This window comes from Sprattus sprattus (assembly GCF_963457725.1).
Source record: "Sprattus sprattus genome assembly, chromosome: 18".
Taxonomy (NCBI): domain Eukaryota; kingdom Metazoa; phylum Chordata; class Actinopteri; order Clupeiformes; family Clupeidae; genus Sprattus; species Sprattus sprattus.
Genome location: NC_137916.1, coordinates 7,400,430 through 7,427,053, shown reverse-complemented (window position 1 = coordinate 7,427,053; position 26,624 = coordinate 7,400,430). Strand labels below are relative to the sequence as shown.

General features: G+C 43.2%; 1 protein-coding gene across 1 annotated transcript; it reads right to left on the bottom strand.

Moving 5' to 3' along the window:
* On the bottom strand, positions 1-25,172 carry LOC308379378 (C1q-related factor-like; the record flags this gene model as incomplete). Its single annotated transcript, XM_080856500.1, has 2 exons — positions 24,468-25,172; positions 1-180 (listed from the first exon to the last, which is right to left on the bottom strand). The coding sequence occupies exons 1-2, from the start codon at positions 25,080-25,082 to the stop codon at positions 1-3; spliced, it is 795 nt and encodes a 264-aa protein (XP_080712626.1). The 5' UTR covers positions 25,083-25,172.
* Positions 25,173-26,624: the final 1,452 nt, after the last annotated feature.

Below are 26,624 nucleotides of genomic sequence, written 5' to 3'. Positions count from 1 at the left end.
TCAGTCGCTGTAGAGGATGAACCCAGAGAAGGTGCTGTATTTGTTGTTGTTGCCTCCATGGGCCTTGCCCCCATCCAGCTTGACGTAGACCTCGTCGCCGGCGTCCAGGTGCAAGATCACGCTGTTGGAGGCGTAGTCGTAGTTCTGGTCGGCATCCTGCGCTATGGCGCTCGCCCGGACCTGTGAGAGGAGGGAGAAGAGAGGCATAAGCGAGGGAAAGTGAGAGAAGGCGATAAAGAGAGAGTTAGAGGGAAAGAGAGAGAAAGGGACGATGGTGCAGGGGGAAGAGAGAGGGAAGAAGTGAGAGAAAGAGATTTAGAGACAGACAGAGAAAGCAAAGCAAATTAAGGGTGCTAAGATCTAGGAGAGGGGAAAAAAGGTGTGACCAGAGGGAAGAGTGGGCTACACAGACAGAGATGGAAGAGGATGGCACAGAGGTCATCGGGGGGTCATCGGGGTGGAGCGAGAGAACGAAAAGAGAAAGAAAAAAGAAGACAAGTAGAAACAATGGAGAGGGAGAGTCTGATAGAGGAACAGAAAAAGAGTCTGAGAGAGGAATAGAAATAGAGGTTAACAAAACAATGGGACGAAACATCGGATAAACTGAGCCAAAGAGGAGAGAGAAAGAGAGGTGGGTGAGAGAGGAGAGACAGAGAGGAGGGAGAGAGAGAGAGAGAGGGAGAGAGAGAGGAGAGACAGAGAGGAGAGAGAGAAAGAGAGGGAGAGAGAGCAAACCTCCACTGGCCCCCAGCAGAGAGTGCCCAGATGCCCCGCACACCTGGCCTAGGTAGCACCTGTACTGTCATTAGGACAGTAGTAACACTGGGACTGTTCTAAACAGTCACAGTTGAGCCACCAGCATGGTAACTGATAAAGAGAGAGGGAGAGTTCAAAATGATAGACTTTCTATCATTTACATGTAATGACAGTACTCTTCAATGATGCTTTTGGGAAATGCACCCAAGACCTGGCCTAGACCGGGGCCAGACCAGGGGCAAGACAGGGGCAAGACAGGGGCAGATCTGTCCCTGAGTCACCTAGTCTTGGATACCTCACCGGCTAGAGGACGCCAGGATGATAGCCACCCACCAGAGATGCGACCCTGCCACAGCTCTCATGCTGGAGGACCGGAGAGATGCTGCTGCCTCTCTGTGAGGCCATTAATCACTCTTGCGGAGGCAATCTGAGTAGAATAATGTGCATTAATGTTTGCCTTTCCTCGCCTCAACCCAAGGTGATTCATTAGTTTCCAGAATCCCCCTTGTATTATTTTTCCTCATAGTTTCTCCTCTCTTCCTTTTCTCCTCTCCTCCTTCGGCAGCCTTTAACAGGCATCTCTAATGGGTGAAACAAATAGTGCACCCCCCGTAAAAACCCTGCAGTTGAAACAGAAAAGTTGAGTTTGTCCTTGTACCCATTAGCTAAACCTCTGGCCTTCCTGCTTAGAGATCTGAATTAGTAATAGATTTGAAAGCGCTAGTGTGTCACGAAGAGACAAAGTCTCCCTCACAAGTAAAAAAGCAGTGTTTTATTTGAAAGCAAAGAAAAAACGAATTTTTGTCTCTCTTACCAGCACACAGAAACACAGACTAACCCACCTGCCCACACACAGACAGACACAAACACACACACACACACACACACACACACACACACACACACACACAGACATGCCCACACAATAAAAGATACGCATTAAAGTGAAATCTCTGCATTCTCTTGAATGGGATGAGTGACCTTCGAGCGTGAATAGATTTAATATGGTCGGATTTCTGCAAGCCTTCGATTTCAGAGCTGGGAAATTGCCAGGGATTTATTTCATCTGTACGGTGCATTAAATCTCTGGTGTTGGCGAGGTCATGAATATGTACAACCAACACCCAAAAAATGAGAAATCAACCATCTACTTACTCTACTTCATTTACGGTGACCGCATGCATTTCCCACAGTCTTGCAGTTGTGTGTGCGCGCGCTGTACATGAAACTGTGCAGTAGACTATTACTCAACAGGGTCATAATGGAATGGAAGGAAGACTATATTGAAAGACTATAAGACAATAAGACTTTATCTATCTTACTATATTACAATTTGTAACATCTACTGATGCATTTTATATCCTTGTTTTCATAATGTAACAGTTTTTCTCTGTTCCTAAAACACATTTTTTCAAAGCATGCCTCGGTTTCTCTTAGCCCTAAACACAAATCCCAAAACCACTCACACAAAATGCAAAAGCCTTTATATCTCCTGCAAAATGCCACTTTGGTTTCAAAACACTATTATGTCACCTCAAAAGGGTATTTTGTTTTCAAACAACAAACACAGACCATTATTTGAGTAGACATTCTAAGCATTGATTGAACACTGATGTGCTCAATGGAAAACACTACTATGAAATGGGAAAACACTAGTATGAAGGCCTTATAAGGAGTATTATGCCTTTTCATCTCCAGTGTTACTGAACGCTTTCTCCTGTTGTAAAATATTGTAACTGTATAATGTTTTAACTCAAATATACAACAACTCACAAACAGTAACGACTTACAGTAAAGATTTTTTTTTTTTCCAAAAGTGCTGTAACCTTTACATCAGAGCAAACACAACCGAATGTGTAGATGATTTACACAGAACAAACAATAGGATATTGATCAACAAACAAAGTCAACAAAAAAAGAAAGAAAAATGTAAAATAAAAAAGGACAAAAAAACTAGATTGCATCCTGTTCTTGCTCAAGACAATATTGTTGCGGTGTGAACAGTGTTGGGAGTAACGCGTTACTGTAATTCCACTACTTTTAGCGGTAAGGAGCATGTAACTAAGTATTGATTTAAAACGAGTAACGCAGTTACAGTTACTGAAATCTAAATGAGTTCGTTACCCGCGTTACTATATTTTGTGGAAAATTAACACTTGCAGACAAGAAGACAAGATAGACCTACTTTAGCTTCTTCTGATGTGACGTCGCAGGACCAATGCGACCGCACATGAAAGACACTCTGCTACCCAGATCCACGACCGCTTACACACACAAACACACACACATTGCACCTGCATACAATCACGCACGCACACACACACAAAGACACGCACAAGGCTGTACATACGCAACTTTTTCTCACATTTTCCAGGACTGCTAACACACACACACACATTGCACTTGCATACAATCACGCACGCACTCACACACAGATATACAACCGCAATTATTTCTCCCATTCTCCACGGCCGCTAACACACATTCATTGCACTTGTATACAATCGCGCATACATATGGAAAGAAGGCTAGGACACCGATCGTGGTTTCCAACATTTATTGTTTAACCAGAAAACGCGTGGAATCTATTACCAACTGTATAGGGTGTTCGTGTCCTCAGTAATCTTGGCTGTAGGGGCAACGGCGAAAGAAGCGCCACCGGGACCAGTGGGAACTTATATTAACAGTTCCTACCTTGATCAAGGTGGGGATTGCCAGCGATTAGGATGTATTAGAAAGATATTATTCTAATTATATATTTAGCATATTGTGAATACTGTGTGGGTGTTTCAGGGTATTTTGTGAACTGAACCACTAATTGATTATTTTGTATCCCCCTACTCTTTATATGGTGTTACAGTTTTTCCCAATCGTTTTCTGGCATTTAGCGAATCATGGGTCAACTTCATCTAATGCTCACATCTTCTTTGCACAGCAAGAGTCTTCTCTGGCAAATGGGTTTACCATTTCTCATTGCTTTCACGCAAATTTCTTTGAGTGTCAATACACTTTTCAAAACAGTTTACACACTTCTCAGAGAAAGACACAAAACCTAATTGAATAACCATGTCAACACATTGAAGACACTTAGTAGCAGCCTACTGGCACTGCTCTCTATATTCTAAATATCGTCAGCACCTGTGTGAACTCTCTGTGCAAAACTAATCAAGCAGTTCTCAACCTCTAAAAAAGGGTCAATAGATTGAAGTTGATACCAAGCATGTATCGAATAGGCCACCACCAACAACCTTAGGATGAGGACAAGGAAGAGGTTGTGGTAGAGGTAGAGGGGCCCCTGTCAGGGGATGTGGCATTTGTGTAAGATGCTCAAATGAAATTAGGGCAAGAGTCATTGATCCATAATGAATCATGATCTCTCCATGAGAGAGGCTGGCCAAAGGGTTCTTTCAAACCTGAGCTGTCATACTGTGGCATCAATTGTTTGTATGTTCAGCAATGACAATGACACTTTGCTGGCCTTCACAGTCAATATAATGTATTGTGTTTCACTGTATTTGCACTCTTGGCAACAACCATTTCTATAATTTTGTAAAGTATGTTGTCACAATACAATGTATACTGTAGTTTCACTAAAGTTGTTTACAACATATACGGTCGAATTCTGATTACTTTATGTATATTTACAGTATTTACAGCCTATTGCACTATTTTTACAGAATCAACACACTGGCCCACACTGGTGGCAGGGGGAGATTATTCACTGCCGAACAGAGTTGACCTTTTCACTTTATAATGAAACCTGTCATTTTGACGTACAGAATATACATGTAATGTGGAAAAAGGACTGCAATACTGTAAATATTTTTGTGTCAGAATCTTTGCCATTTTGTGCAGAGTAAAACAAATGTTACGTAATCAATGGTGTTGACAGGTCCTTTTTGAGAATATATATGATATAGTGTTTAGCAATGCAAAAACAGAACTACAAAATTTTACTGTATACAAATTTCAGATTTCGAATATTTTCTGACAGTATATTCCCTAAGTAAGAGTGCTCAGTACAAAACCCAAATTGTAGTACGTTGTCAGTGGTAAAATAGTCAATACTGTGAGGGTGTTGCACAAAAGTTGAAGTGATGGTTTCATAGGTTGATATTGAAAGCTGTATTTTGAGTTTTGCTATCAATTGTTAAATAAATGAGAAAACATACATTTTCAATTGAGCACAAATTGTAGGTTTTGAAGGAAATGTTTGATTTTGATGGGTGTGTGATACGTTTTTGAGAAGGTAGTGTCATTCTACAAACATCATACAGTGTTTTGGTCATTTCAGCTTCTGTTACGGGCTGTGTGTGAGCTGTTTTGAAAACGTAAACAGTGAATGAAATAATTCGGCAAAACGATTGAGAAAAACTGTAATACTGTAAGCCAATCACTTTAACTACATTGGGCCTAATGTAGTAAAAAAAAAAAAAAAACTGTTAAATGACTGAGACAGTTATTTTGTGTTAAGTTAAGTGTTAAAAGGGACTTTTGTACTACTGCTTGATTTGAAGGCATGTTGCCCTGTTGTTTAAAATAATTAGGTAAAAAATATATATGGTTATTGGGTTTGACTGTTCAGTACTGTTCATATTCATTATATTAAACGCAGATATAAAAGTAACTTAAAAGTTACTTTCCCTAGTAACTAATTACTTTTGTTATACAGTAACTGGGAAGTAATTCAATTACCTTTAAAAGAAGTAACTAGTAACTGTAACTAAGTACTAATTTTCAGTAACTTGCCCAACACTGGTTGTGAAACATCTGAAAATACAGTAACATTTGATTGGATTACAATACAGTACAGTAATGTTTCAGTGCTGATAGGACGTAATCAGTTGTGGAAACGTATATAACTTACTTGCACATAGTCGTATCATACTGTAATTGTTTGACTCTATCAAAGAGTTTCTGTCAAAAGGCACCCTGTACACCTGCTTCATTCTCGAGGTGTTCTACCTAAGAACATGGTCCTATGTGGCTAGGCTCACTGTATTGATGTTTAGGAATATGTCTTGGTCATCAATGGTTGCACTTTGTATTTGTTTATAATTTTACAAATACAGTACAATGTAAAATATTCGAAATATAAGAATACTATGCTCCTGATAAGGCATTCAAACTAGTGTTTTACGTACTGTCATAGTAGTGTTTCTTACCCATTCTCTCTTCTGAATGTCAGGAGAATCGGTGCAACTGAGACCCTCTGGCCAGCCTTACCAGCCTCCTGCATGGTCAAACCCATGTTGACCACATGTTTGAACACATTGGCCTGAATCTTATCAGAGATACAGTAATGGCTCTCCGTCTTGCTCTTCCTCTTCATCATTTTCCTCCTGCTCCTCCTCTTACTCTCACTCCTCTGCCTCTCTGATCAACTCTCACTTCAATGTTGCCATAAATTGTTCTCCAAACTAGGAGCTAAAGTTTTGATTTCAAATTGCACAACAGCTTTGGAAATGGAAGTTTTGTCATTTGAATAGCAGTGTGTTCTGTCTGAAAGCAAGGAGGTTTTGGCATTGATAAACTGTGCAAAGTAGAGAGGATGGTGTTTAGTATTTTGTAGAAAGTGTGGTTAACAAATTAAATCTGTGTCTAAAGCAGAGAATTGTGTGTTGTGTTTTGAAGAAAGTGCGGCTAGCAATTGAAATCTGTGTCTAAAGCAGAGAATTGTGTGTTGTGTTTTGAAGAAAGTGCGGCTAGCAATTGAAATCTGTGTCTAAAGCAGAGAATTGTGTGTTGTGTTTTGAAGAAAGTGCGGCTAGCAATTGAAATCTGTGTCTAAAGCAGAGAATTGTGCTTATAGTTTAGCAGAATTGGTTTAGGGAGTTGGCACGTGGGTTTAGTGTTCAGAGAAACCGAGGCATGCTTTGAAAAATTGAGTTTTAGCAACGGAGAAAAACTGTAATTAATTCGAAGCAGGCTGCCTTGAAGACAGGCACACCCTAATAAGGTGAAAGGAGGATTGGAGAGTGGCAGCAAGAGGAGGAAAGCAGGAGGGAGAACGAGTTCGCTCACAATCCTCCAGTCAGCTCCACCTGTCCTTTTCTTCTCTGCTCCCCTCTATTCCCTTTTCTTGAGTCTTTCTTTATGTGTGTGTGTGTGTGTGTGTGTGTTTGTGTGTGTGTGTGTGTGTGTGTGTGTGTGTGTGTGTGTGTGTGTGTGTGTGTGTGTGTGTGTGTGTGTGTGTGTGTGTGTGTGTGTGTGTGTTTGTGTGTGTGTGTGTGTGTGTGTGTGTGTGTGTGTCTGTCTGTGTGTGTGTGTGTCTGTGTGTGTGTGTGTCTGTGTGTGTGTGTGTCTGTGTGTGTGTGTGTGTGTGTGTGTGTGTGTGTATGTGTGTGTGTGTGTGTGTGTGTATGTGTGTGTGTGCACATGTGTCTGCATTTGCCAGCTTGTATTGAATGTTTTTTATGTCGAAAAAACAAACCACAACAGAAAGAGGTTGAATCAGAGAGAGAGAGAGAGAAAGAAAGAGAGAGAGGGAGACGGGAAGATGGAGAGGAAGCGAGGACATGACAGAATCTGTCTATTCAGTAAAACCCGCAGCTCTGTACGTTTATTTCCCCTCCTCGTGCACTGAGCAGCTGCCAGAATCGTTCCGTATTGATCGGGTGCATTGTTTTCTGAAAGTCCACTTTAGCATAGGCGGCCACGCTGTGAGAGTGACATTGTGAAAGAGACCCCCTCTCCCTGCACAGCCACACCACTCTTCAATTCACCGCGTCACTCTTGCCAAAGCATCACAATGCCGTTTTGTCCAGCAAGCAACAGTTTGAAGTCCAAATCTCACTCTCCCCCCTCCCCCGCACATCTGTGGTGATTGACTTCTCCTTGGCCTTCCTTCGTCTGACACGGTGAAAGCCCTCGCACGCTTATTCAGTTAGGATGAAAGGAAAGGAGTGTAAAAAGCTGCAGGAGAAAGAGGGGGAGAACTGGCCGCTCTGCCACTCACTGATCCATTCCGGAAAAAATCAGTAGAGCAAGGGAGAGAGAGAAAAGGAGAGGTTATAAGGTGTGAACATGCTGCAGGAACATGAAACTCTCTCCTTCTCTCTTCCTCCTTCGCCTTTTCTCCCTCTATCTCTCTATACGTGGTGTGTGTTTCTTCAGTTACTCAGCCTTTCTTTCCCTTTCTTTACCTATCGCTCACTCTTATTTGCTCCCCCCCCCCCCCCCCCCCCCCACCTTCTCTCTCACTCATTTTGTCAGTGCTATAAAAGGTAATGAAGGGAGAGGGACCTTTTCTTTTGACTGTCAGGCAGACAGGTGTGGACGCGGAGAGGCCAGGCGGTCGATACTTCAGGTGGGTGTCGGCGAGCCAGATTGGCCCGGCGGACAGACACACGGAGGGATGGACAGACGATTGGACAGTTTGCTTTCCTTGAACTTTTCCTGTTGTTGTCTAGACAGTCCACCTGCATGCAACTGCTCTCTTGTAGCCCACCCGCCTACACCTCCCAGAGGTCATCCTCCACGTTCTTTGCTGCCTTCAGACAGTTAATGCACACACCCACACAGTGTTACTGTAGTCCACTGCGGTGATGTTCATTTATATTACATTACAAGTCATAGCGATAGACCTTTCAAATTCAGAGAGAGTAGGCCAATCAGTCCACCACTCGTGACCGTAATAAAGTCTCTCTGTGACCTTGGCATCCCGTTCCACTGTGTACTATGTGCTCCACCAGTGGAACTACAGGCGATCACAGCAGCTTCCACTCTCCCCACAGAATCATGTGCAGCCATCTGTCCCGTGTATTTCCACAATCATTCATAAGGCACAGCTACATTTAGTGAAGAGCTGAATTCCAGATCATTCTGCATCTAAACAGATCTAATGCTTTTAGAAAGGTATGAATGGTAGTAAGCCACAAGGAAGCATTTATTTTCTATTTCAATTCGAACCACATATACATGAATACACACATACTGTTCAACTGTAATCTGCTCCAACATAATGTGAAGTTACTCAACTCCTGCTAAACCAACTAGGACAAATCAAATACATGGTGATACTTCCACATTGAGATATTCCACAAGATGCCTCAGCTTCATCCACCTGTTCATGTGATACAACTGCCTCAAACACTCAAAGCTAAAACTATGTTCTCCACCTTTACGGGGATTACATGAACATTTGTCAGGAGAAACACAACACAGGATAGTCATGAACGAGGACTTGTGATGGCCTTGTTAGGTCCAGGCTGACATGTAGATGAGAACATATGTGCCTTAATCATTTGAGAGAGGTACCAGCATCAGCAGTGGCCAGGGGTGAGTTTCCCAGCATCAGCAGTGGCCAGGGGTGGGTTTCCCAGCATCGGTGTCTTTTAGTATTTTACAATGACTTCAAAGGTATACCTTATTACAATTGTTTACTTTTCTATGCGTGTTTCCTAAACCATCAGAATCCATATTTCTGGAATTGATTATTGTCATTGGCATAGGGTTTAAGCATGGGTGACATGAGAATGATGGGCATGACTTAGATTGGAGCACAGGTGATCTTTATTAGAAAGATCATCAATAAGAAATACAATGCAAGCCAAAATAAAAAATATCCCAAATAAGGATAGCTGTAGGCTAGATGTCTTTGTGTGCCACTTGCCATAGGACCATGTGTAAGCACAATCCTGCAAATTCATAAATCTGAGGCAAATCAGCGTAAAACCACATGAACATGCTTACAGTAATATCCACCCCTACAATTATCCCTATATTTGTCGAGACACACCTTAAATTGGGTGGATTAGTATAAACATCTTCCAGGCAAACCTCCTCACCGAAGGCTGCCTTTGGATAAACCTGAAATTATCTTGCTGTGCAGCCTGCAGGTTTATTAAAATCAGCTGCCATGTGACGTCTGTGTTAAAAATTAAATTAGCACTAATATGCTAAATAAATCCATTGATCCATTATCAATCATTCATCATGTCAGATCAGTCTTTCACCAGCAGAACTATCGTCGGTACAACCTGTGCAGCACACCTGGGCCCAGAGGCTGTCAGGGGTCCAGAGGCTGTCAGGGGTCCAGAGGCTGTCAGGGACACGTGTTGGAAGGCCACTTATTGCTGCTTTACTATTCTAGCTGGGCCCTACAATACATCCCTGGGTGGATCCTTTTCTGACATTGTAGGCAACATGTTTTTTATCATGTAGCCTATCATTCTGACATTCTTGCCTTTTTAGTTTTTGTTAAAAATAGTATGTGCTATTATGTACAGAGAGAAATAGTCAAACGGTATGTGTGTGTGTGTGTGTGTGTGTGTGTGAAAGAGAGGGGGAGAGAGAGAGAAAGAGAAAGACAGATGCAGAGAGTTTTTGGCATCAGGCCATTCTTGTGGGTACTTCTCTAGTGTTGTTGTAGAGCACTTCCTATAACAAGGTACATGTGTGAAAAAAAGTGTCGTTGCGGTATCTTGGATGTCAATCGGCTGTTCCTGCAACGTGAACTATAAGTAGAATGCATTTGTCACTTACCCACCAAATATCACCACCAGCCGTCACTAAATGCAACACATATAGGCTTACATTGCAGTCAGTGCATACATCCAGACACTAACACAATATTGTTAGGCTCTGAAACTTTTGTTTTATCGATCTCCAAACTGTGTTATTGTATAGCTGAGAGAGGTCCAGACCAACCTTAGAAAAGTATCTCTGAGGTAAGTTTTTACATTCTGGCAACCCCCTTGTAATGCTGAGGTATAACTTACGAATGACGTAGCATTAAGAAGACTTTGGGAAGCCCACCCCATATTTGGAGCACACATGCTCCTCTAAATATCACAATTTGGTTTTGATCAGACATTAATTTGCTCAGTTATAATCATGCATCAATTGAACATGTATGGCTATATTTTCCAGCTTTAATCACGGTTACATTTACTGAATTATATTTGGCGAGCCATAAAGGGAGACATCAGTGTCTGGGTTGACATTTTTCTGTGTCCTGCCAATCAACAGACACCGTAACTGATGACTCCCAGGTTATCTCACTCTACCAATCCTCTTCCAGCTCCCCAACTCAGCCAATGGTGCGCTGATGCATTGTATGATTGACATTTCCCCTTGACCTATCCAGCGTCTGAGAGAGTCTGATAAACTTCGAGGGTACCATAACACAATGGAATGAAGGAAAGCAGACAATGGAGGAAAAGAAGTTGACGAAGGTGTAATGCTGCCAGGGAAAGACCCCCCCCCACGATGAAAAACTGAAATACCGAGATAGTAATATATCATTATGGAGCACATTAAAGGCACAAGGACTCTAGATTGTGTTGACAGACAGTCAAGAAGCCCTTCAGTTGAGGATAACCTCTGAAGGCAGCTGACAGTATCGGTGCGGGAGGGTAATCTCTGCCCTGCCGGATGCCAGCGCCTCATTGTTTACCTTCCTGATTAAATCTGTTGAGTCTAATATCGATGTGCAAACAATGGCTGCTATTCTGCCGCCATGGCGACGTCTGTCCACAGCATATTAATATGAAATAAAGAGGGCCCTGAGCACACACACTGCCAGCGTGCCGTCTTATTAAGGGGTTAGCGCAGGCGGCCCAGGGGGGAATCGGGGGATTTGTCGAGCAGGATTTAGATGAGGCCCTTTTTAATCTTTTTTTATTGTCTAATATTATCCCATCCCGGGGGTGTGAATTTCCGGGTTCGCCTGTGTTTTGGGATTGTTAGGGAGGTAATTAAAAGGCCATAGGAATGTTTGGGTCGGGGCGTACGGATGTACAGCGTTCCAAAAATGCTTGATGGAGTCGTTCTTTGATCTAACATCTGAGGATTGAGGATTTACATCTCTTAACCTTGAAATGTGTCAATACACACAAACAACCACAGAGATAAAATGTAAAATCCAATATTCTGCAAAGGCCAGTACAACATGATCCTCAATTGGTTTCAGTCAGCGGCAACGTTATATACAGTATATAACTGTATGCTTAACTCTAACTGCACATGGTTATATCATGTCTTCGGATGATAACCCACAGGCATTAACACATAGACAAGAACATCATCTGAAACCTGTTCAGGCTTGTATGCATCTTGACTGAGTTTTTGTGCAGGTGGCTGTTTTATCCAGTGAGTCATTCTCTTCAAATATCTCAATGCAATATTTCCAGAAAGAAATAGAAAACAGTATATGAGCATAGCTGTGAGCCTCCAAAGGTAAATGTAATTTCTATTTAAATCTCAAGAAAGGAAAATCATTTTTAACACATTGGCTTCCACCACAGAGTTCACACAGTCTTCTTTAACCACAGGCCTAGTCAGGGCTGCGAGTTTGTCACAGGATTTTAGAGTGTGTGCGGAGACGACCGCAGCAGCTGCCTTCAACACTAATTCAGCCTCACAGGCTGCAGCAGCCACCAGAGCAGGCTGAGTGACAGCAAAAGTGAGACAAATCTAAGAGGAGATGCAGAGAGAGAGAGAGAGAGAGAGAGAGAGAGAGAGAGAGAGGGATACAGCGATAGAGAGAAAGAGAGAGAGTGAGAGAGGGAGAGACCGAGAGAAAGGGAGAGAGAGAGAGAGAGAGGGAGAGACCGAGAGAGAGAGAGAGGGAGAGAGAGAGGGGGGAGAGAGAGAGAGAGATTTAAAGTTCTCCTCAAAGTCAAAGTGGGCACGGAGCGTGTGGTGGCCAGTGGCGGCAGATGTGTGGCGGACCGTGGAGTTTCCTACAGCTGTTTGTGCCGTCCAGCCCAGCCCAGCCGTGGGCATGTGTCCTCCCTCCACCACGCAGCTACATCACTAGCTGTCATGTCCCATTTCCCTCAGCTATTGTCACTGATAGAATAATCAAACCGGCCCAGCGCGCTTACACACACACACACACATACACACACACACACACACACACACACACACACACACACACACACACACACACACACACACACACACACACACACACACACACACACACACACACACACATTCACACACACACACACACACACACACATATAGTGCTAGTTTCAGCACCATGTGAGTGATCGTGTAACACGTTGCGTTTTCAAAATGCATTGATAGAACACCTGACCACACTGATTCCTCTGTATGCCATGGCAGTAGAAAAGAATTCACTCTAGTTAATCTGTGCATCTGACTCTGTGCCACTTTATATTCATAAGCTGATAAGACCTCACTTGACAATTTTGACATTCACACGTGACATTTTCTTATTACTGTGGATCAGAGCGAGTATGAATTAGTGGCCTGTGTGGCCTAAAAGAATTTAGGACAGGATACTGCTTCTCAGTAATAACTAATATTCCCCTCAAGAAAGATTTCCCTTCGTAATGTACAGTGCAGACAGAAAATAGGTATAGCTAACTCTCTCTCACGCGTTCTCTCGCGCTCTCTCGCGCTCTCTCGCGCTCTCTCTCTCTCTCTCGCTCCCTCTCCCTCTCAAACACCTGTTGACTCTCTGCTTAGCCCTTGCATTTCTGTGCACCGCTGTGAGATCCATGTGAAATTGGAGAGAATGCTTGCCTCTAATTGCGTTTGAAAGCGCAGCCGTGCACGGCATGCCTGATGGGGGATCACAGGGCGCCTGCGACTCCCGTCACACTAGGAGGAGAGAGGCCCCCACCAGTGGAATAAAAACCATCTCCCCCGTGTTCTCTCCTTGGGCTGAGCGCAAGAGACCAGAGCTCTTCACCAAATGGGAGGAAATAGGCTTCAGGTTTATTAGGAATTAGTGCAATGTGATTTAGAAAAACTAAATCTGTTTTTCCAGAACAAAAGTGAGGGGGCCTTTTAAGCTTTCCCCATGTGCCACTCAGTGGCTAACACTCGTCGAGCGCAGGAATACTCCAGCAGCAGCATAGGGAATTCTGTTGAATGGTCAAGGATGCAGAACGAATACAGGCCTGCAGTTGTGTTACAAACACAATTGTGTAAATAAACATCTGGGTGACGTATATCCTGTAGTGTGGTGCAGTGCAAGGGAGATTGCTATCCTTTCCTGGCATGCCGCTGATATGGCATCTTAACTAAAAATAACATAACAAATAATAATAACAAAAGATTTGAGATTTACGCAGCTTTTTCATACAACTATGAACTGTGCCCAGAATATTGTTTAATTTGGTCTCGTGCAGTTTTTTCCCCTTTTCAACCTTAATGGTTTAAACACAAAAAATTATTAATATCTGTTTGTAGTAGTAACAGTTGTAGTTGTGTAAAGACATGACAAGTGATTTACATATTTCTATTATGGCATATTTTTTCGGCATTTAATAATTGTTTTAAAGATCATTTGATCACTTGCTTTCACTTCATGTGATTTGTCGTGATTTGAAAATGCAGATTAATTTTATTTAGTTACGTGTGCTACCATCACTATCTATTCTTAAAATCTTAGTCTTCTCAGTTATACTGGAACTAACACAAATTCCGTCATAATCGTCTAATTCCTCTCTCTTACTCATGCATAAAAGCTACCTGGCTTTACTGTGAGTGTTCAGATCATTGCACAAACACACACTGACAACGCGCAAGCAAGCATTTTTGGGCAACTGGCAGGCTATTGTGACACAGCTCTGAATGCAACTGAAATAGACTGAGATCGAGAAAGACAGAGATAGAGAGAGGCTGGCAGACTGAGAAATGGAGAGAGTGAGACGATGAGGATAGTGAAAAAAAGGTGCAGAGAACGAATGGTTGAAGAAATAGGTTTTTGCTGCACTATTAGAATTAGGTGTCTTATTTACATAGTTGGGTGGGTTACTTTTGAAATGTAATAGGTTACGTTTTACTAGTTACCCTGTTAAAATGTTATAAGTAATGTAACTATTTTAAGTTTTTCATCAAAGTAACATATTACATTTGATTATTTTGATTTCTTTTTGATTGGCAGATGAGAGGCAGGAAATTCAAACAAGAGAATCAGTCAGTCATTCCTCTTGAGGACATTCACTGCTAAATGAATGGACCCTGTCAAGATGACAAAAAGATGCAAACCAACAGAATGAATGTTATATTCTACATATTTTTTTTTAACGAAAAGAATATATTCAGATGTAACCCCTTTGTAATCAGCAACATTTTGAATAGTAACTGTAATATAATAAAAAAATAATCTCAGTTACTCTAATGGATTTACTTATTTACGATCTATTTTTTTAATTTAATAGATTTAGGGTTGCTTCAATGCTGAGGCTGTTGGTGCTTTTAATAATGGATCCCTGCCGAGTTATTCTGATTTCCTACAGTCTGCCCTACAGAAGACAGAGACAGGAGATGGAGACAATAGAGCAATAAAACCCATTTCTTAACATATTTTGTGTTTATGAATCATGGTTGTGTGTGTGTGTGTGTGTGTGTGTTTGCCTGTGGTCCTACGCCTGCACAGAGGTGAGTGTGTGCGTGTATGTGTAATGTTTGTTTGTGTGTGTTTGTGTTTGTTGGTTGTGTGTGTGTGTGTGTGTGTGTGTGTGTGTGCATTTATGACTACACAGACTTGAGTGTGTGTGTTTGTGTGTGTGTTATTTTGTTTTCACATCTGCCTGCACTGTTTAAGTGTGTGTGTTTGTGTGTTTGTGTGGGTTTGTGCCCCATTATATGGACTGTCCAGTGGTGAGTCAACACCCAGGTCGTGACTGAGTCAGACGTGGATTCGGCAACCTATTTCAGTTTCTGTGTGCGGCATGCTCACTGGGGCAGGCGGGGTGTCGGACACGGCACACGCCTCACCCCACACAGACGCACAGGGAAGGCGGCCTGCGCAGCCGGATTCAGGCAGATGTTCGTGAGAGCTGTAATTTATTAACAGACAAAACAATCTTATGCCATCTTTCAGATAAAATGGGACGGAGCTAAAGTCAGAGAGGCAAATGGGAACGGGGTTGGGGAGGAAAGGAGGTCTTCCCGGGAGAAGGGGAGACCCACAAAAAATTAAAATAATAATCATTTTATAAAAGGAAGGAAAGAGTCCTGTTTATATATTCTTATCAATCCTGTCTATTCCCACAGTTAAACCTCTGCCGGTGCGATTTCTGTAAAACAGAGCATTGATTATTTGGAATGTCGCCATTTAATAGAGGATTAGATTAGTTTAGTTTAGTTTCGTAAAAGCACTTCAGTATAGCTTGTAATTTTACACCAAATTAAACACAGAAGAACAACAACTTCTCAGCTTGCTTGTGTCAAAACACAACCAGCATCATTTCACACTGGCTGCCTAGCTTTAGTCGAGTACTTCACAATAAGTGCTTAACACATTATAATTAATAGAGCTCTAAGGTTGTACATTTTAGGTATGAAGCACATTCATTTTCCGGAGTTCCCTCAGTTTCTGAAATTATGCGTGGAAGTTCTGCCTTTTAGGGTCACTTTTAAGTTTTATAACAACATGTATTGAATACATATGATATCCTGCATATTTTTATATCATTTAAATGCGTTTGTGCAGTAAACTTCTAATTTGTTGTCTTGTATTTGTATTTTGGACATCGTATTTATTTGGGACTTATTTTAACAGCAACAGTCTGTCCCTACTGTTAATGGTTACGGTACCATAACACCAAGATAATTACAGTACTTTCTTAGAATGATTTGAATAGATGTAGAACTCAGGGAACCTGAGCGGCTAAAAACGGGAGTGAGAGAGCCATCTCTGTTTTCTGTCGTGAAAGCTGCGGGTGCCAGATCTCAGTAGGAAGTCATGCAGTCATTTAGTGTGTTTACAATGTTAAGATTACTATGCGTGAGTTGCTGGTGCTACAATAAAAAAATCAACCCTAATTATTTGATTTTACAAGAATGAAGGTGATTGTACAAGATTTACACCAAGGAGATCCAGATTGAAACAGATATCTTTTTTTTGTTGTTTTTTTTCTACCCCAAAACTATTTCTCGGTAGTCTAGCCAATTCGAATAGTCTTTTCCCCCAAATGTGGTCGCTATCTCACGTATCTTTCACATATCTTTCCGTAGGCCTACGTTTTTGTATTTCAACCTGGCTGGCTTGACCATTGCTTTGACTGTAACATGGCCAGGAGGTGTGGCAGCGCTTCCTGGCCTATGAGCTCTAATTCTCCAAGAGCTTGGAGAAGAAGTGGTGCTCCAGGGAACAAGAGTGACGCAGCACACTGCCCAAGGCCCATCTGGTCAGGACTGATGAGGGGAGTGGGGGATAGAGGGCTCTGAGCTTCCAAAGCAGTCAGGCCCTGCTCTCTCCCTGCTCTCTCCTGCAGTAGCGCTTTCCAGTACAGAGAGCAACACAGACAGGCCCCTAATTAATTGCATAATTTGTCAGCGAGGTTACCCACCAACACAGCCTTCCACTGCTCAGCCACCCACCCAGACTATAGTTACAGTACGTCCCTGATGCAGGTGACATGTTCATAATGCACATCTTAATTAAAACATTGCTGAAAATAAAATGATCCCGGTTTGTGGGCGCTCGATGCTTTGTGAGCTGAATTGCCAGTCGCTAATTAACAGCTTCTTACCTAAGAATTTCTTCTTATCAAAGAAAACGACACCACGTCGTCAATGCAACTCCTCTACAGTGCGGAGCATCTGTTCCTACTCATAATAGAACACATAGGAAAGCAAGATGCTTGTGGTGTTAATCTGATCAGTCTACACACCCTACACTCGTGACGGATTCCACCTGTGCCACATGCCTCAATTGAGAGGCCCCCCATTTCTGATGTGTGTTGGCATTTCTTAACAACATGGCCAAATCCACCACTAACAACCCAACTCAACCTAATTAGCCTGGTCTTCATGTTCTGCTCCATCGAGTGGCAAATGCAAAAGTCCAATTACAGTGAATATCGGGGCAAAGGTCCCGCCCTAAAGACCCCTGTGCTGATTAGTCAGTAGAACGAAAATAGAGAGAGAGAGAGAGAGAGAGAGAGAGAGAAAGAGAGAGAAAGAGATAGAGAGAGATAAAGAGAGACTTGGGAGGAGAGAGTGTATAAGAAGAATGACTCAGCTGAACTCATACAGCCTATATTTAATATATCTGTGTGACCTTTCAGTCTATTTATTCATGTAAATTATGCTACCTTGGCACTGCAGGATTTATTTATTCAAATAGTTTATGTTACCTTGACAGGTTTTTATTTATCTAACCTATCTAGCACATTCCTGTGTCACACTTATGATAGTATTGTTTGCTTGTCTTTTGAGTTGACAAAACAAAGCAGTTGGACATAATGAGGACAGACAGACAGAGAAAGGACAACACATGTCTGAACGCGGGAGTTGCATAGACGGTCAGATCATGAGAAATTACAGCTGACTGAATTTTTACCTCCGCCAAGGAGGTTATGTTTTCACCCCTGTATGTTTGTTTGTTTGTTTGTTTGTCAGCAGGATTACGCAGAAACGCATGGACCGATTTCCATCAAATTTTGTGGGGAGATTGGATAATATAATGGCAATAATTGATTAGATTTTCAGATGTCAAGGTCAAAGGTCAAGGTCACAAAAAAATGGCGAAATCTTAAAAAATCCCTATCTCATAGCATTGGGCGATTTTCAAAAATTCATAACTCCGCCAATACCTGATTGATGACTTTCAAATTTGATACACATATAACGGATGACAATATCTATCGACTGGCCAAGATTGATCCGGATCTGATCCAGATTGTGGATTTGGCGGGCACTTGAATTTCACATAGAAATCCCCCTTTGCAACACTCAGCCAAAATGTGGTTATGGGAATTCCCAGTATTAGGATGACATCATCATTGTGCTTACTATAGTGCCTACCACAATGGAAAATTATACAAAGGAAACTATGACATCATCACTTTACTTGATGGTGGTTATATAAAACCACGTTGATAGGCAACCATAAACACGTGGTTTTAGGGTGGTTATGGGAATTCCCAGTATTACATGGGAAACTAGTGATATAACATAACATAATTATAGCACGTTTTTTTGTCATCCAACGAGAACTGTTGAAATATCGCGGATCATGACAAATTGGCTAAAAATCTTAGTGTTAATTATTAGGCATTGGCGGAGGTTTGCGTTCTCTGAATGCTGCCATTCTTGTTACCTCCGCCAAGGAGGTTATGTTTTCACCCCTGTATGTTTGTTTGTTTGTTTGTCTGTTTGTTTGTTTGTTTGTCAGCAGGATTTCGCAGAAACGCATGGACCGATTTCCATCAAACTTTGTGGGGAGATTGGGTAATATAATGGAAATAATTGATTAGATTTTCAGATGTCAAGGTCAAGGTCGCAAAAAAATTGCGAAATCTTCAAAAATCCCTATCTCATAGCATTGGGCGATTTTCAAAAATTCATAACTCCGCCAATACTTGATTGATGACTTTCAAATTTGATACACATATAACGGATGACAATATCTATCGACTGGCCAAGATTGATCCGGATCTGATCCAGATTGTGGATTTGGCGGGCACTTGAATTTCACATAGAAATCCCCATTTGCAACTCCTTTTCCTTAATAACTCCACCAAAATGTGGTTATGTGAATTCCCAGTATTAGGATGACATCATCATTGTGCTTACTATAGTGCCTACCACAATGGAAAATTCTCTGAATGCTCCCATTCTTGTTATAATTGTTATTCCTGATTTTCTGCAGTGAGCGTCTTCTCATTTTTCTGCCTCAGTCATCTCATGGGAGAGTATTCTTTAGCTGTGACATGAGGAGTACATCCTGAAGCTGACACACACACACACACACACACACACACACACACACACACACACACACTCTAAACTCAAATGTGCACATGAGTATGCACTCACTCACACACACACACACACTCTTTATTGAGTCTGCTCCCTATGAGAGAGATGGGCTGGCATATCAGGGCTGGTAATAACCCAATATTAGCTCTGTTAATTAAGAGTAGGGCTGGAACATGCCAAAGTCTGGCCCTCACGGCTCAGGACACTCCCCCTGAGTGGGTGAGATTCAGACACAAATCTGAAGCGGCCACAGCTGGTATATAACCACACACACACACACGTGTGCACGCACACACACACACACACACTGGCAAATATATACACACAGGGAGAGGACTCACATGTGATTGTCTTCACACTTCACACATGCATACTTCTGAGTACAGGTGTGTACATTCACAGGCACAGGTGCCTTGCACAGCAGCAGACTATACATGGAAATATATATTTGAAAAGACATACTAGTATATACATCACAATACACAGACAAATAACAAAACTTGCAGTCTCAATGACACAACATGCGGGTGTTCACATATTAGTCTTCTGAGATTCCCTGTCATAGATTTTAATAGGAAATGCTGGAGGACATTGAAATACAAAGGAATTGCCTTCAGTGTCTTTTCAGACACATTTCAGAGAAAAGAGATCCACAAAGAGACCTCACTCTTTTTCGCTCTTTCTCTCTCATCGCTCTCGCTTTCTGTGCTATAAAGATTTTATGATGAAAATTAAGAAAAGAGTCCGCTCAGTAAAAATCTAATATTCTGGAGTCGGCAATAGCCATCAGCATCTCCCTCAGGTGTGTGTTTGAACCAAACTGGCCTGGCAGGGGTGTTGTTAAGATAAGAGGGGAACTGAGAACACCTCCGTTTTGGAGCAGGTTTGGAGTTTTTTACAGACTTTTATAGTTTTTAGAGCATTTTTACTTGCTGCCTCAACTGACTAGACTAATTTAAGACATCTTTTTTGGTCAACTTTCCTCTAAAAGACTTTAGGGTTTAATCAAAAGTCTTTATTAGGTAAAATATTACCACCTGAGGTGTAGTAATATGAACAGAGGACTGGTGGAGGTGTGGAGAATGTGACAAGAAGATAAAAGATGAGAGGGAGGTGTGATATGAAGATGTAAGCATATTAGAAAGATTAAGTACTGATGTGTTTATATAATGATGTGTGTATGTATGTGTACGTGTGCGCGCCTGTCTGTGTGTGTGTGTGTGTGTGTGTGTGTGTGTGTGTGTGTACATGTGTCTGTGTGTGTGCGTCTGTATATGCATGCATGCATTGGGCAACAAGTTTTGCATGGACATAGAGAAACACACGCAACATTGCACACTCATAGAACTACATGGAGACTTATACAAACACTCACACAACTCCACTGATACCTTTAAGATCAATGTGGAGTTATGTGGGTATCAATCGACAATTAATACTTTTTAAGCATATACACAAACACACTTGGAGCAGCGGCCGCACCCACTCGCACCCACTCCTACAGACGCTGATCTGAGTGGGACGCTTAATTAGTGAGGCAATAACCACTTTATAAAAATTAGCCGGGTCCCTGGGGTGGCGCGTGTCCGTGTCTACCTTAAGTGCTCGAGCAGAGCTGTCTCCAGGGACCTGAGCCTCTCCGAGAAACAACAGACGGTGTTTTACTGCAGCATATGCTCACGCTCGCCTTCCAACTCGTTCTGTCTTACACCTCCTTTTCATGCACCGCCAACTCGACGCCGGCCCCATCCACGCACCCATCCTTTGTTTCTTCATGTGCCAGAAGCCGGTGTCATCATTCATTCAAACAGTCAACTGCTCCTGCGGAGGGAGGAGAGTGTCTCAGAAGACCAGTGTGTTTCTTAACTTGATGTTTTTTTTATTCTCTGCAGATTTGTTAGTGCATCACTATAGGAATGTTTGTGACGCGGGGGGAGAGTGGTAGCTGACATGGAGGGTTAAATGACCTGCTTCAGTTACAGACACAGGGGCTATGGGCTTCAGTTACAGACACAGGGGCTGTGGGCTTCAGTAACAGACGCAGACACAGGGGCTATGGGCTTCAGTAACAGACACAGGGGCTGTGGGCTTCAGTTACAGACACAGGGGCTGTGGGCTTCAGTAACAGACGCAGACACAGGGGCTATGGGCTTCAGTAACAGACACAGGGGCTGTGGGCTTCAGTAACAGACACAGACACAGGGGCTATGGGCTTCAGTAACAGACACAGGGGCTGTGGGCTTCAGTTACAGACACAGGGGCTGTGGGCTTCAGTAACAGACACAGGGGCTGTGGGCTTCAGTAACAGACACAGGGGCTGTGGGCTTCAGTAACAGACACAGGGGCTGTGGGCTTCAGTAACAGACACAGACACAGGGGCTGTGGGCTTCAGTTACAGACACAGGGGCTGTGGGCTTCAGTTACAGACACAGGGGCTGTGGGCTTCAGTAACAGACACAGGGGCTGTGGGCTTCAGTTACAGACACAGGGGCTGTGGGCTTCAGTAACAGACACAGGGGCTGTAGTCAAACATCTGGTGGATGAAGCATAGAGCCATCTGAGAAGAACACACTGACTGCTGCTTCCACTCACTCTTTTGATAAGATGGGACTTTGACGCGAATCCTCAAGCCAAGACCTCACATTGATCTCCATTTCCCTGTGTGTGTGTGTGTTTGTCAATCCTCATCCAAAGGCAGCGGGCAACACAAGAAATCTGAAAGTCACTATGAGATCGGCTTTGCCAGAAAGGGTGGCACTCATTTCCATAAAAAGAAACCCGGAGCTTATGTACACTGAGAGGCTCCACAAGAGATTTTTACCACCGGTAAGAAAAACGATATAAATTCTATGTATTATTTGGAAAAGGCCAAATAGCTGGTGTATACAGCCACAGTAAATACTGACTGGTCCTCTTGGTATGTATTGGAATAAGACAATTGAGTTTGTGCAATTATAAAACATTTGCTCAATCTGGATTTATAATTAAGGTAAAGGTTTTTAGTACCGCTGATGATACATGCCAGAACTGCTGTGACTTTATCAGCAGGGAATGATATAAGGTGAAGAGCTGTTCTGGTCCATGATGATCTAGCAAATAAAAAGCCCACAGCAAACATGTATGATTTATAAATATGTCATGAGGATTAGCAAATGTCAGTGCAACCTCAGTTCTTCAACAAGATTTCACCCCCTTCCTTATTAAATTTAAATTGAGCCACTAGGGAAAGGAGTCCAGAGCTGTATATGTGAGGCACTAGACTAGGACTGGGGGAAAAGACCCACCCCTCCTTATTTAAATAGGCCATCAATACTAGTCCTGCATTCCTACAGCCATTTTATTTGAGGTTAAAACCTTCTCTCCAACTGAGTTTTTAATTACCAACACGCAACAGTAAGTAAGAAAGTCAGTAGTCCAAGTCAGTAGCTTATGAAAGAGCAGGTACACCACAAAGTAACAAATTATGGAAATCCTTTACACAAAAATGTTAACCTACAACAGTAATAGCTTTATTTTTACTTGGGCATATTTGTGTAAGTGACATCATTATTAACACACAAAAAACTGTATCATTAAGGTACAAAAATTACTCATAGAAAGGCTGATGTCAGCTTTTACTATCTAGCACTATTTGTATAATTATTTGTGATTAAAAAAAAATAATTAAGTAACTTTAAGCAGTGCAAATGTAGAAAAAGATGCAATTATACCATATCAAATGATCTAAACAATTTGCTTGTTATATTATTAAATCGCAAGACAAAATGTTATGTCTGGCAGGCAGTACTATTAAAACAAGGCGTATTATGTACTTTCCCTCCCGAGGTGTTACCATGATTTCAGTGGGACACGCGGGTACCGGCAGCCCGTGCCTAGCCTCCTAAGCGCGCAACCCTCGGCAAGGAGCAAAATATACCATAATTCAGAAAGCGGAGAAGTCTCATCATCTAGACTGTCGTCGCGTGTAACACTAACAGACTGTCTATATTCTCTCTTCTTTTCGTGTCACTATATGAGCACATTAGCTATTAGCTAACCCAAAGTGTTCACTTTCCATGCGCACTCTTGGAATCATACAGCTGTTATTTAATTCAGCTGAAAATACAGTCTGTTACTTTTGAAAAGAGAGGACACGTTGTGTCTTTATACAGGGGACACAAATAACTTTAAGGTTTCAGCAAAGGAAGTTTTTACATCTAACTCGACTGAAATATACCCTACATTACCGGAGACAAGCGCGAACATTCCGTTATTCACTAGACAGATGCGCACCCACAAGTGTGCGAGTTCCGAGGAAAACTTCACTTATCAGAAAATATGCTGCCTCTGCTTAATGAAGGTCTTGGAATTGTTTGTGAGTGCCAGCGTGCGCGCCAGTGTGAATTTGTCCTTCTGTTGCAAGGGACACGCTCGCAATGTCACTGCGCATTAAGGTACTGAGGGGAGAACGCGATGCTTGCCCGCCAAATTACACATCGTTCTTTCTGGGCGCTCGTGGCGAGCAGCTGTGTGAACTTCCCTGGGTGCTCCAGGGAGATATGAATCGCGCGACAGATGCTTCCGTGTCTCCCACCAGTGTCTCACGCGGACGAAATGCATAAATAAACTGGGGAAATGAAATAAAAACTCCAGGCGTGCCTGTCCGCAGAGGACCACCTTTAAGCAACTTCATTAATTACCACCGTGAAAGACATACCCATTAATGCCTCGCAAGCAAAGTCACCCTCGACAGCCAGCCAGTCGCAACAACAGGTTAGCACGGTCAGAGAACTCAGCATGGCCAGACAACTGAAGTTAACACTGTACACAAACGAGTGAACACTACACTTCACTTTGCTTAACACATCACAGATCAGATATAAGTGTTGCAGTTTGTGTTTGTGTCTATATCTCATGCTTGAGATTAAATATGAAGACTGCTGTATGCTGCTGAACTCACTGTGCTCTGCAAGCACACTCTCTCTCTCTATCTCTCTCTCACACACACACACACACACACACACACTCACCTGTCCGTTTTTACAGAGGTCAGCCCACATGCTGGTCCCATCTCCCCCTCTCATGAGCACATGGTAGATGAAGAAGTAGGTCCCTGGCACGCCGCAGATAAACTTCCCTGATGTGCTGTCATAGTTGTTCCCCAGGTTGGTGACCACGTCGTCAAACTTCAGGACCTCATAGCCTTCGTGCGGGTTCTTCAGGCCGGCGTAGAAGGCCACGCGCGCCGCACCGTAGGTGGCCGTGCTGATGACCCCTTCCTCGTCCCCCGTCCCCTCACCCAAGGCTAGGGCTCCACCCTTGCCCCGTACCCCCCTGTCCCCCGGGGGCCCCATGGGTCCAGGGGGGCCAGGCTCCCCTGGGGGTCCCGGGAGTCCGGGCTTCCCCGGCCGCCCTGGCTTGCCCTGCGGCCCCTGGTGGAGAGTGGAGGGCGGCGGCATGTTGCTGTGGTCAGCCAGGGCCTCGGCCTCGGCCTCGCCCTGAGCCCCGGTAGCTGCGGTGGTGCCGCGGCCCAGGTAAGGGTCGCACACCATGCGGCAGGTGCCCAGCATCTCAAAGTGGCTAGGGTCGCTGCCCACGGAGCTGACTAGCACTGGTATGAGCACCACCAGCACCAGCACCAGCATCACGCCCACGGCCGCCGCCACCAGGGTCTTCCTGCCCAGGCTGAGGCGCGGGAGAGGCTGGGCAGCCAGCGTGGGTCTTCCTGGGGCCGAAATGGTGACTGCCGGCAGGGAGGTGATTCTGTCGGGAGAGAGGGGGGATCCACGCGCAGTAGGATCCCACAGAAGCTTCACAAGGAAGGCACAGAGGAAGAAGAGGAGGAAGAAGAGGAGGAGGGAGAGGGCGTGAGGGACAGAGAGAAAGACACACACATGCAGACACGCAAAAACAAGCACGAACAATCAAATGCACAATCGCTTGGTCAGGCACTCATACTTACACTCCCACAAACACACACACACACATTCACACACTCACTCATACACACGCGGACACACGCACGCGTGCTGTCACTGCCAACTAAGAGCCCACTCGCTGTGAGTGTTGCCACTTGCACACTTTCTCGGACTCTCAGGCACACTCTGCTAACTCAGGTGCACGCATGAACACACAAAACACACACATGCAAACAAGTAGAGGAGAAAGCGCACTCCGACCAGCCCAGGACAAGAGCTGGAGCGTGGAACAGAGAAAGAGAGACAGGATGAGTACAACACAGAAACAGAGAATAAGCAGAGAGAGTGAAAGTGAGAGAGTGAGAAACAGAGAGAGCGAGACAGAGAGATTGGAAGGAGAGACTGGAGCTGTTTGCTGAGTCTCGGACTCTGGATCTGGTTTTTATAAGGCATATGGCCCCCTACTGGTGATATGCTCTTACTGCAGAAAGGAAAAAGCTTAGATTTTTTTTCAGTTGTTCGACCACATTTGACACGTCTGAATGGCCAAATGTGGTCGACTGATTGAAAAAAAGATTTTTCCAATATGCAATAAGAGCGTGGGACCAGTAGGGGGTCTATGCCATGTAAAAACCTTATGGATTAATATATACTGTAAATTGCCTTGATGAAGCATCAGCATAACATCCAAAATAAAGAACATGTCAGCTGAGCAGAGTACTGTGAGGCAGAGTTTTCAGTTTTGCTGTGTTGCATGACGGTACTGATGGAAATATGAATTATGTCAATATTATTTTTTCCAATGCTTTCCATTTGTTTGATATTATACAAGGGTGATTTGTGTTTTTGTGTGAGAATTGTATTCACCTTTTTGACATGAAGTGAAGACTTGAAAGCAATGAATATTAGTTTGCAGATTCATATAAGAAGGTTTCTGATGAGTTCAGCCCCTGTTCTGTTACATTTGTTGAAAGAATAAAGAACTGTAGTCAATGTGCGTGAGGAAAGAGGATGGAGGAAAAGAGCAGCGAGAAGAGGATGGGAAAGAGATTGGAGAGATGATGGTGAGAGAGAAATATATGAGTGAAGGAGGGGTCAAAACAGAATGAGAAGAGGAGAAGGGGTGGGAAAAGGGACGTTAGAGTGCTGCTTTGAGAAATTATGAACACATCTTCTCTCATCCTCTCCGCCACCACTCTTGGTCTTCCTCTTCTTCTTTTTCTTCTTCTTCATCTTATACCTCTTCTTCTTCTCTCTCCCACTCTCGCT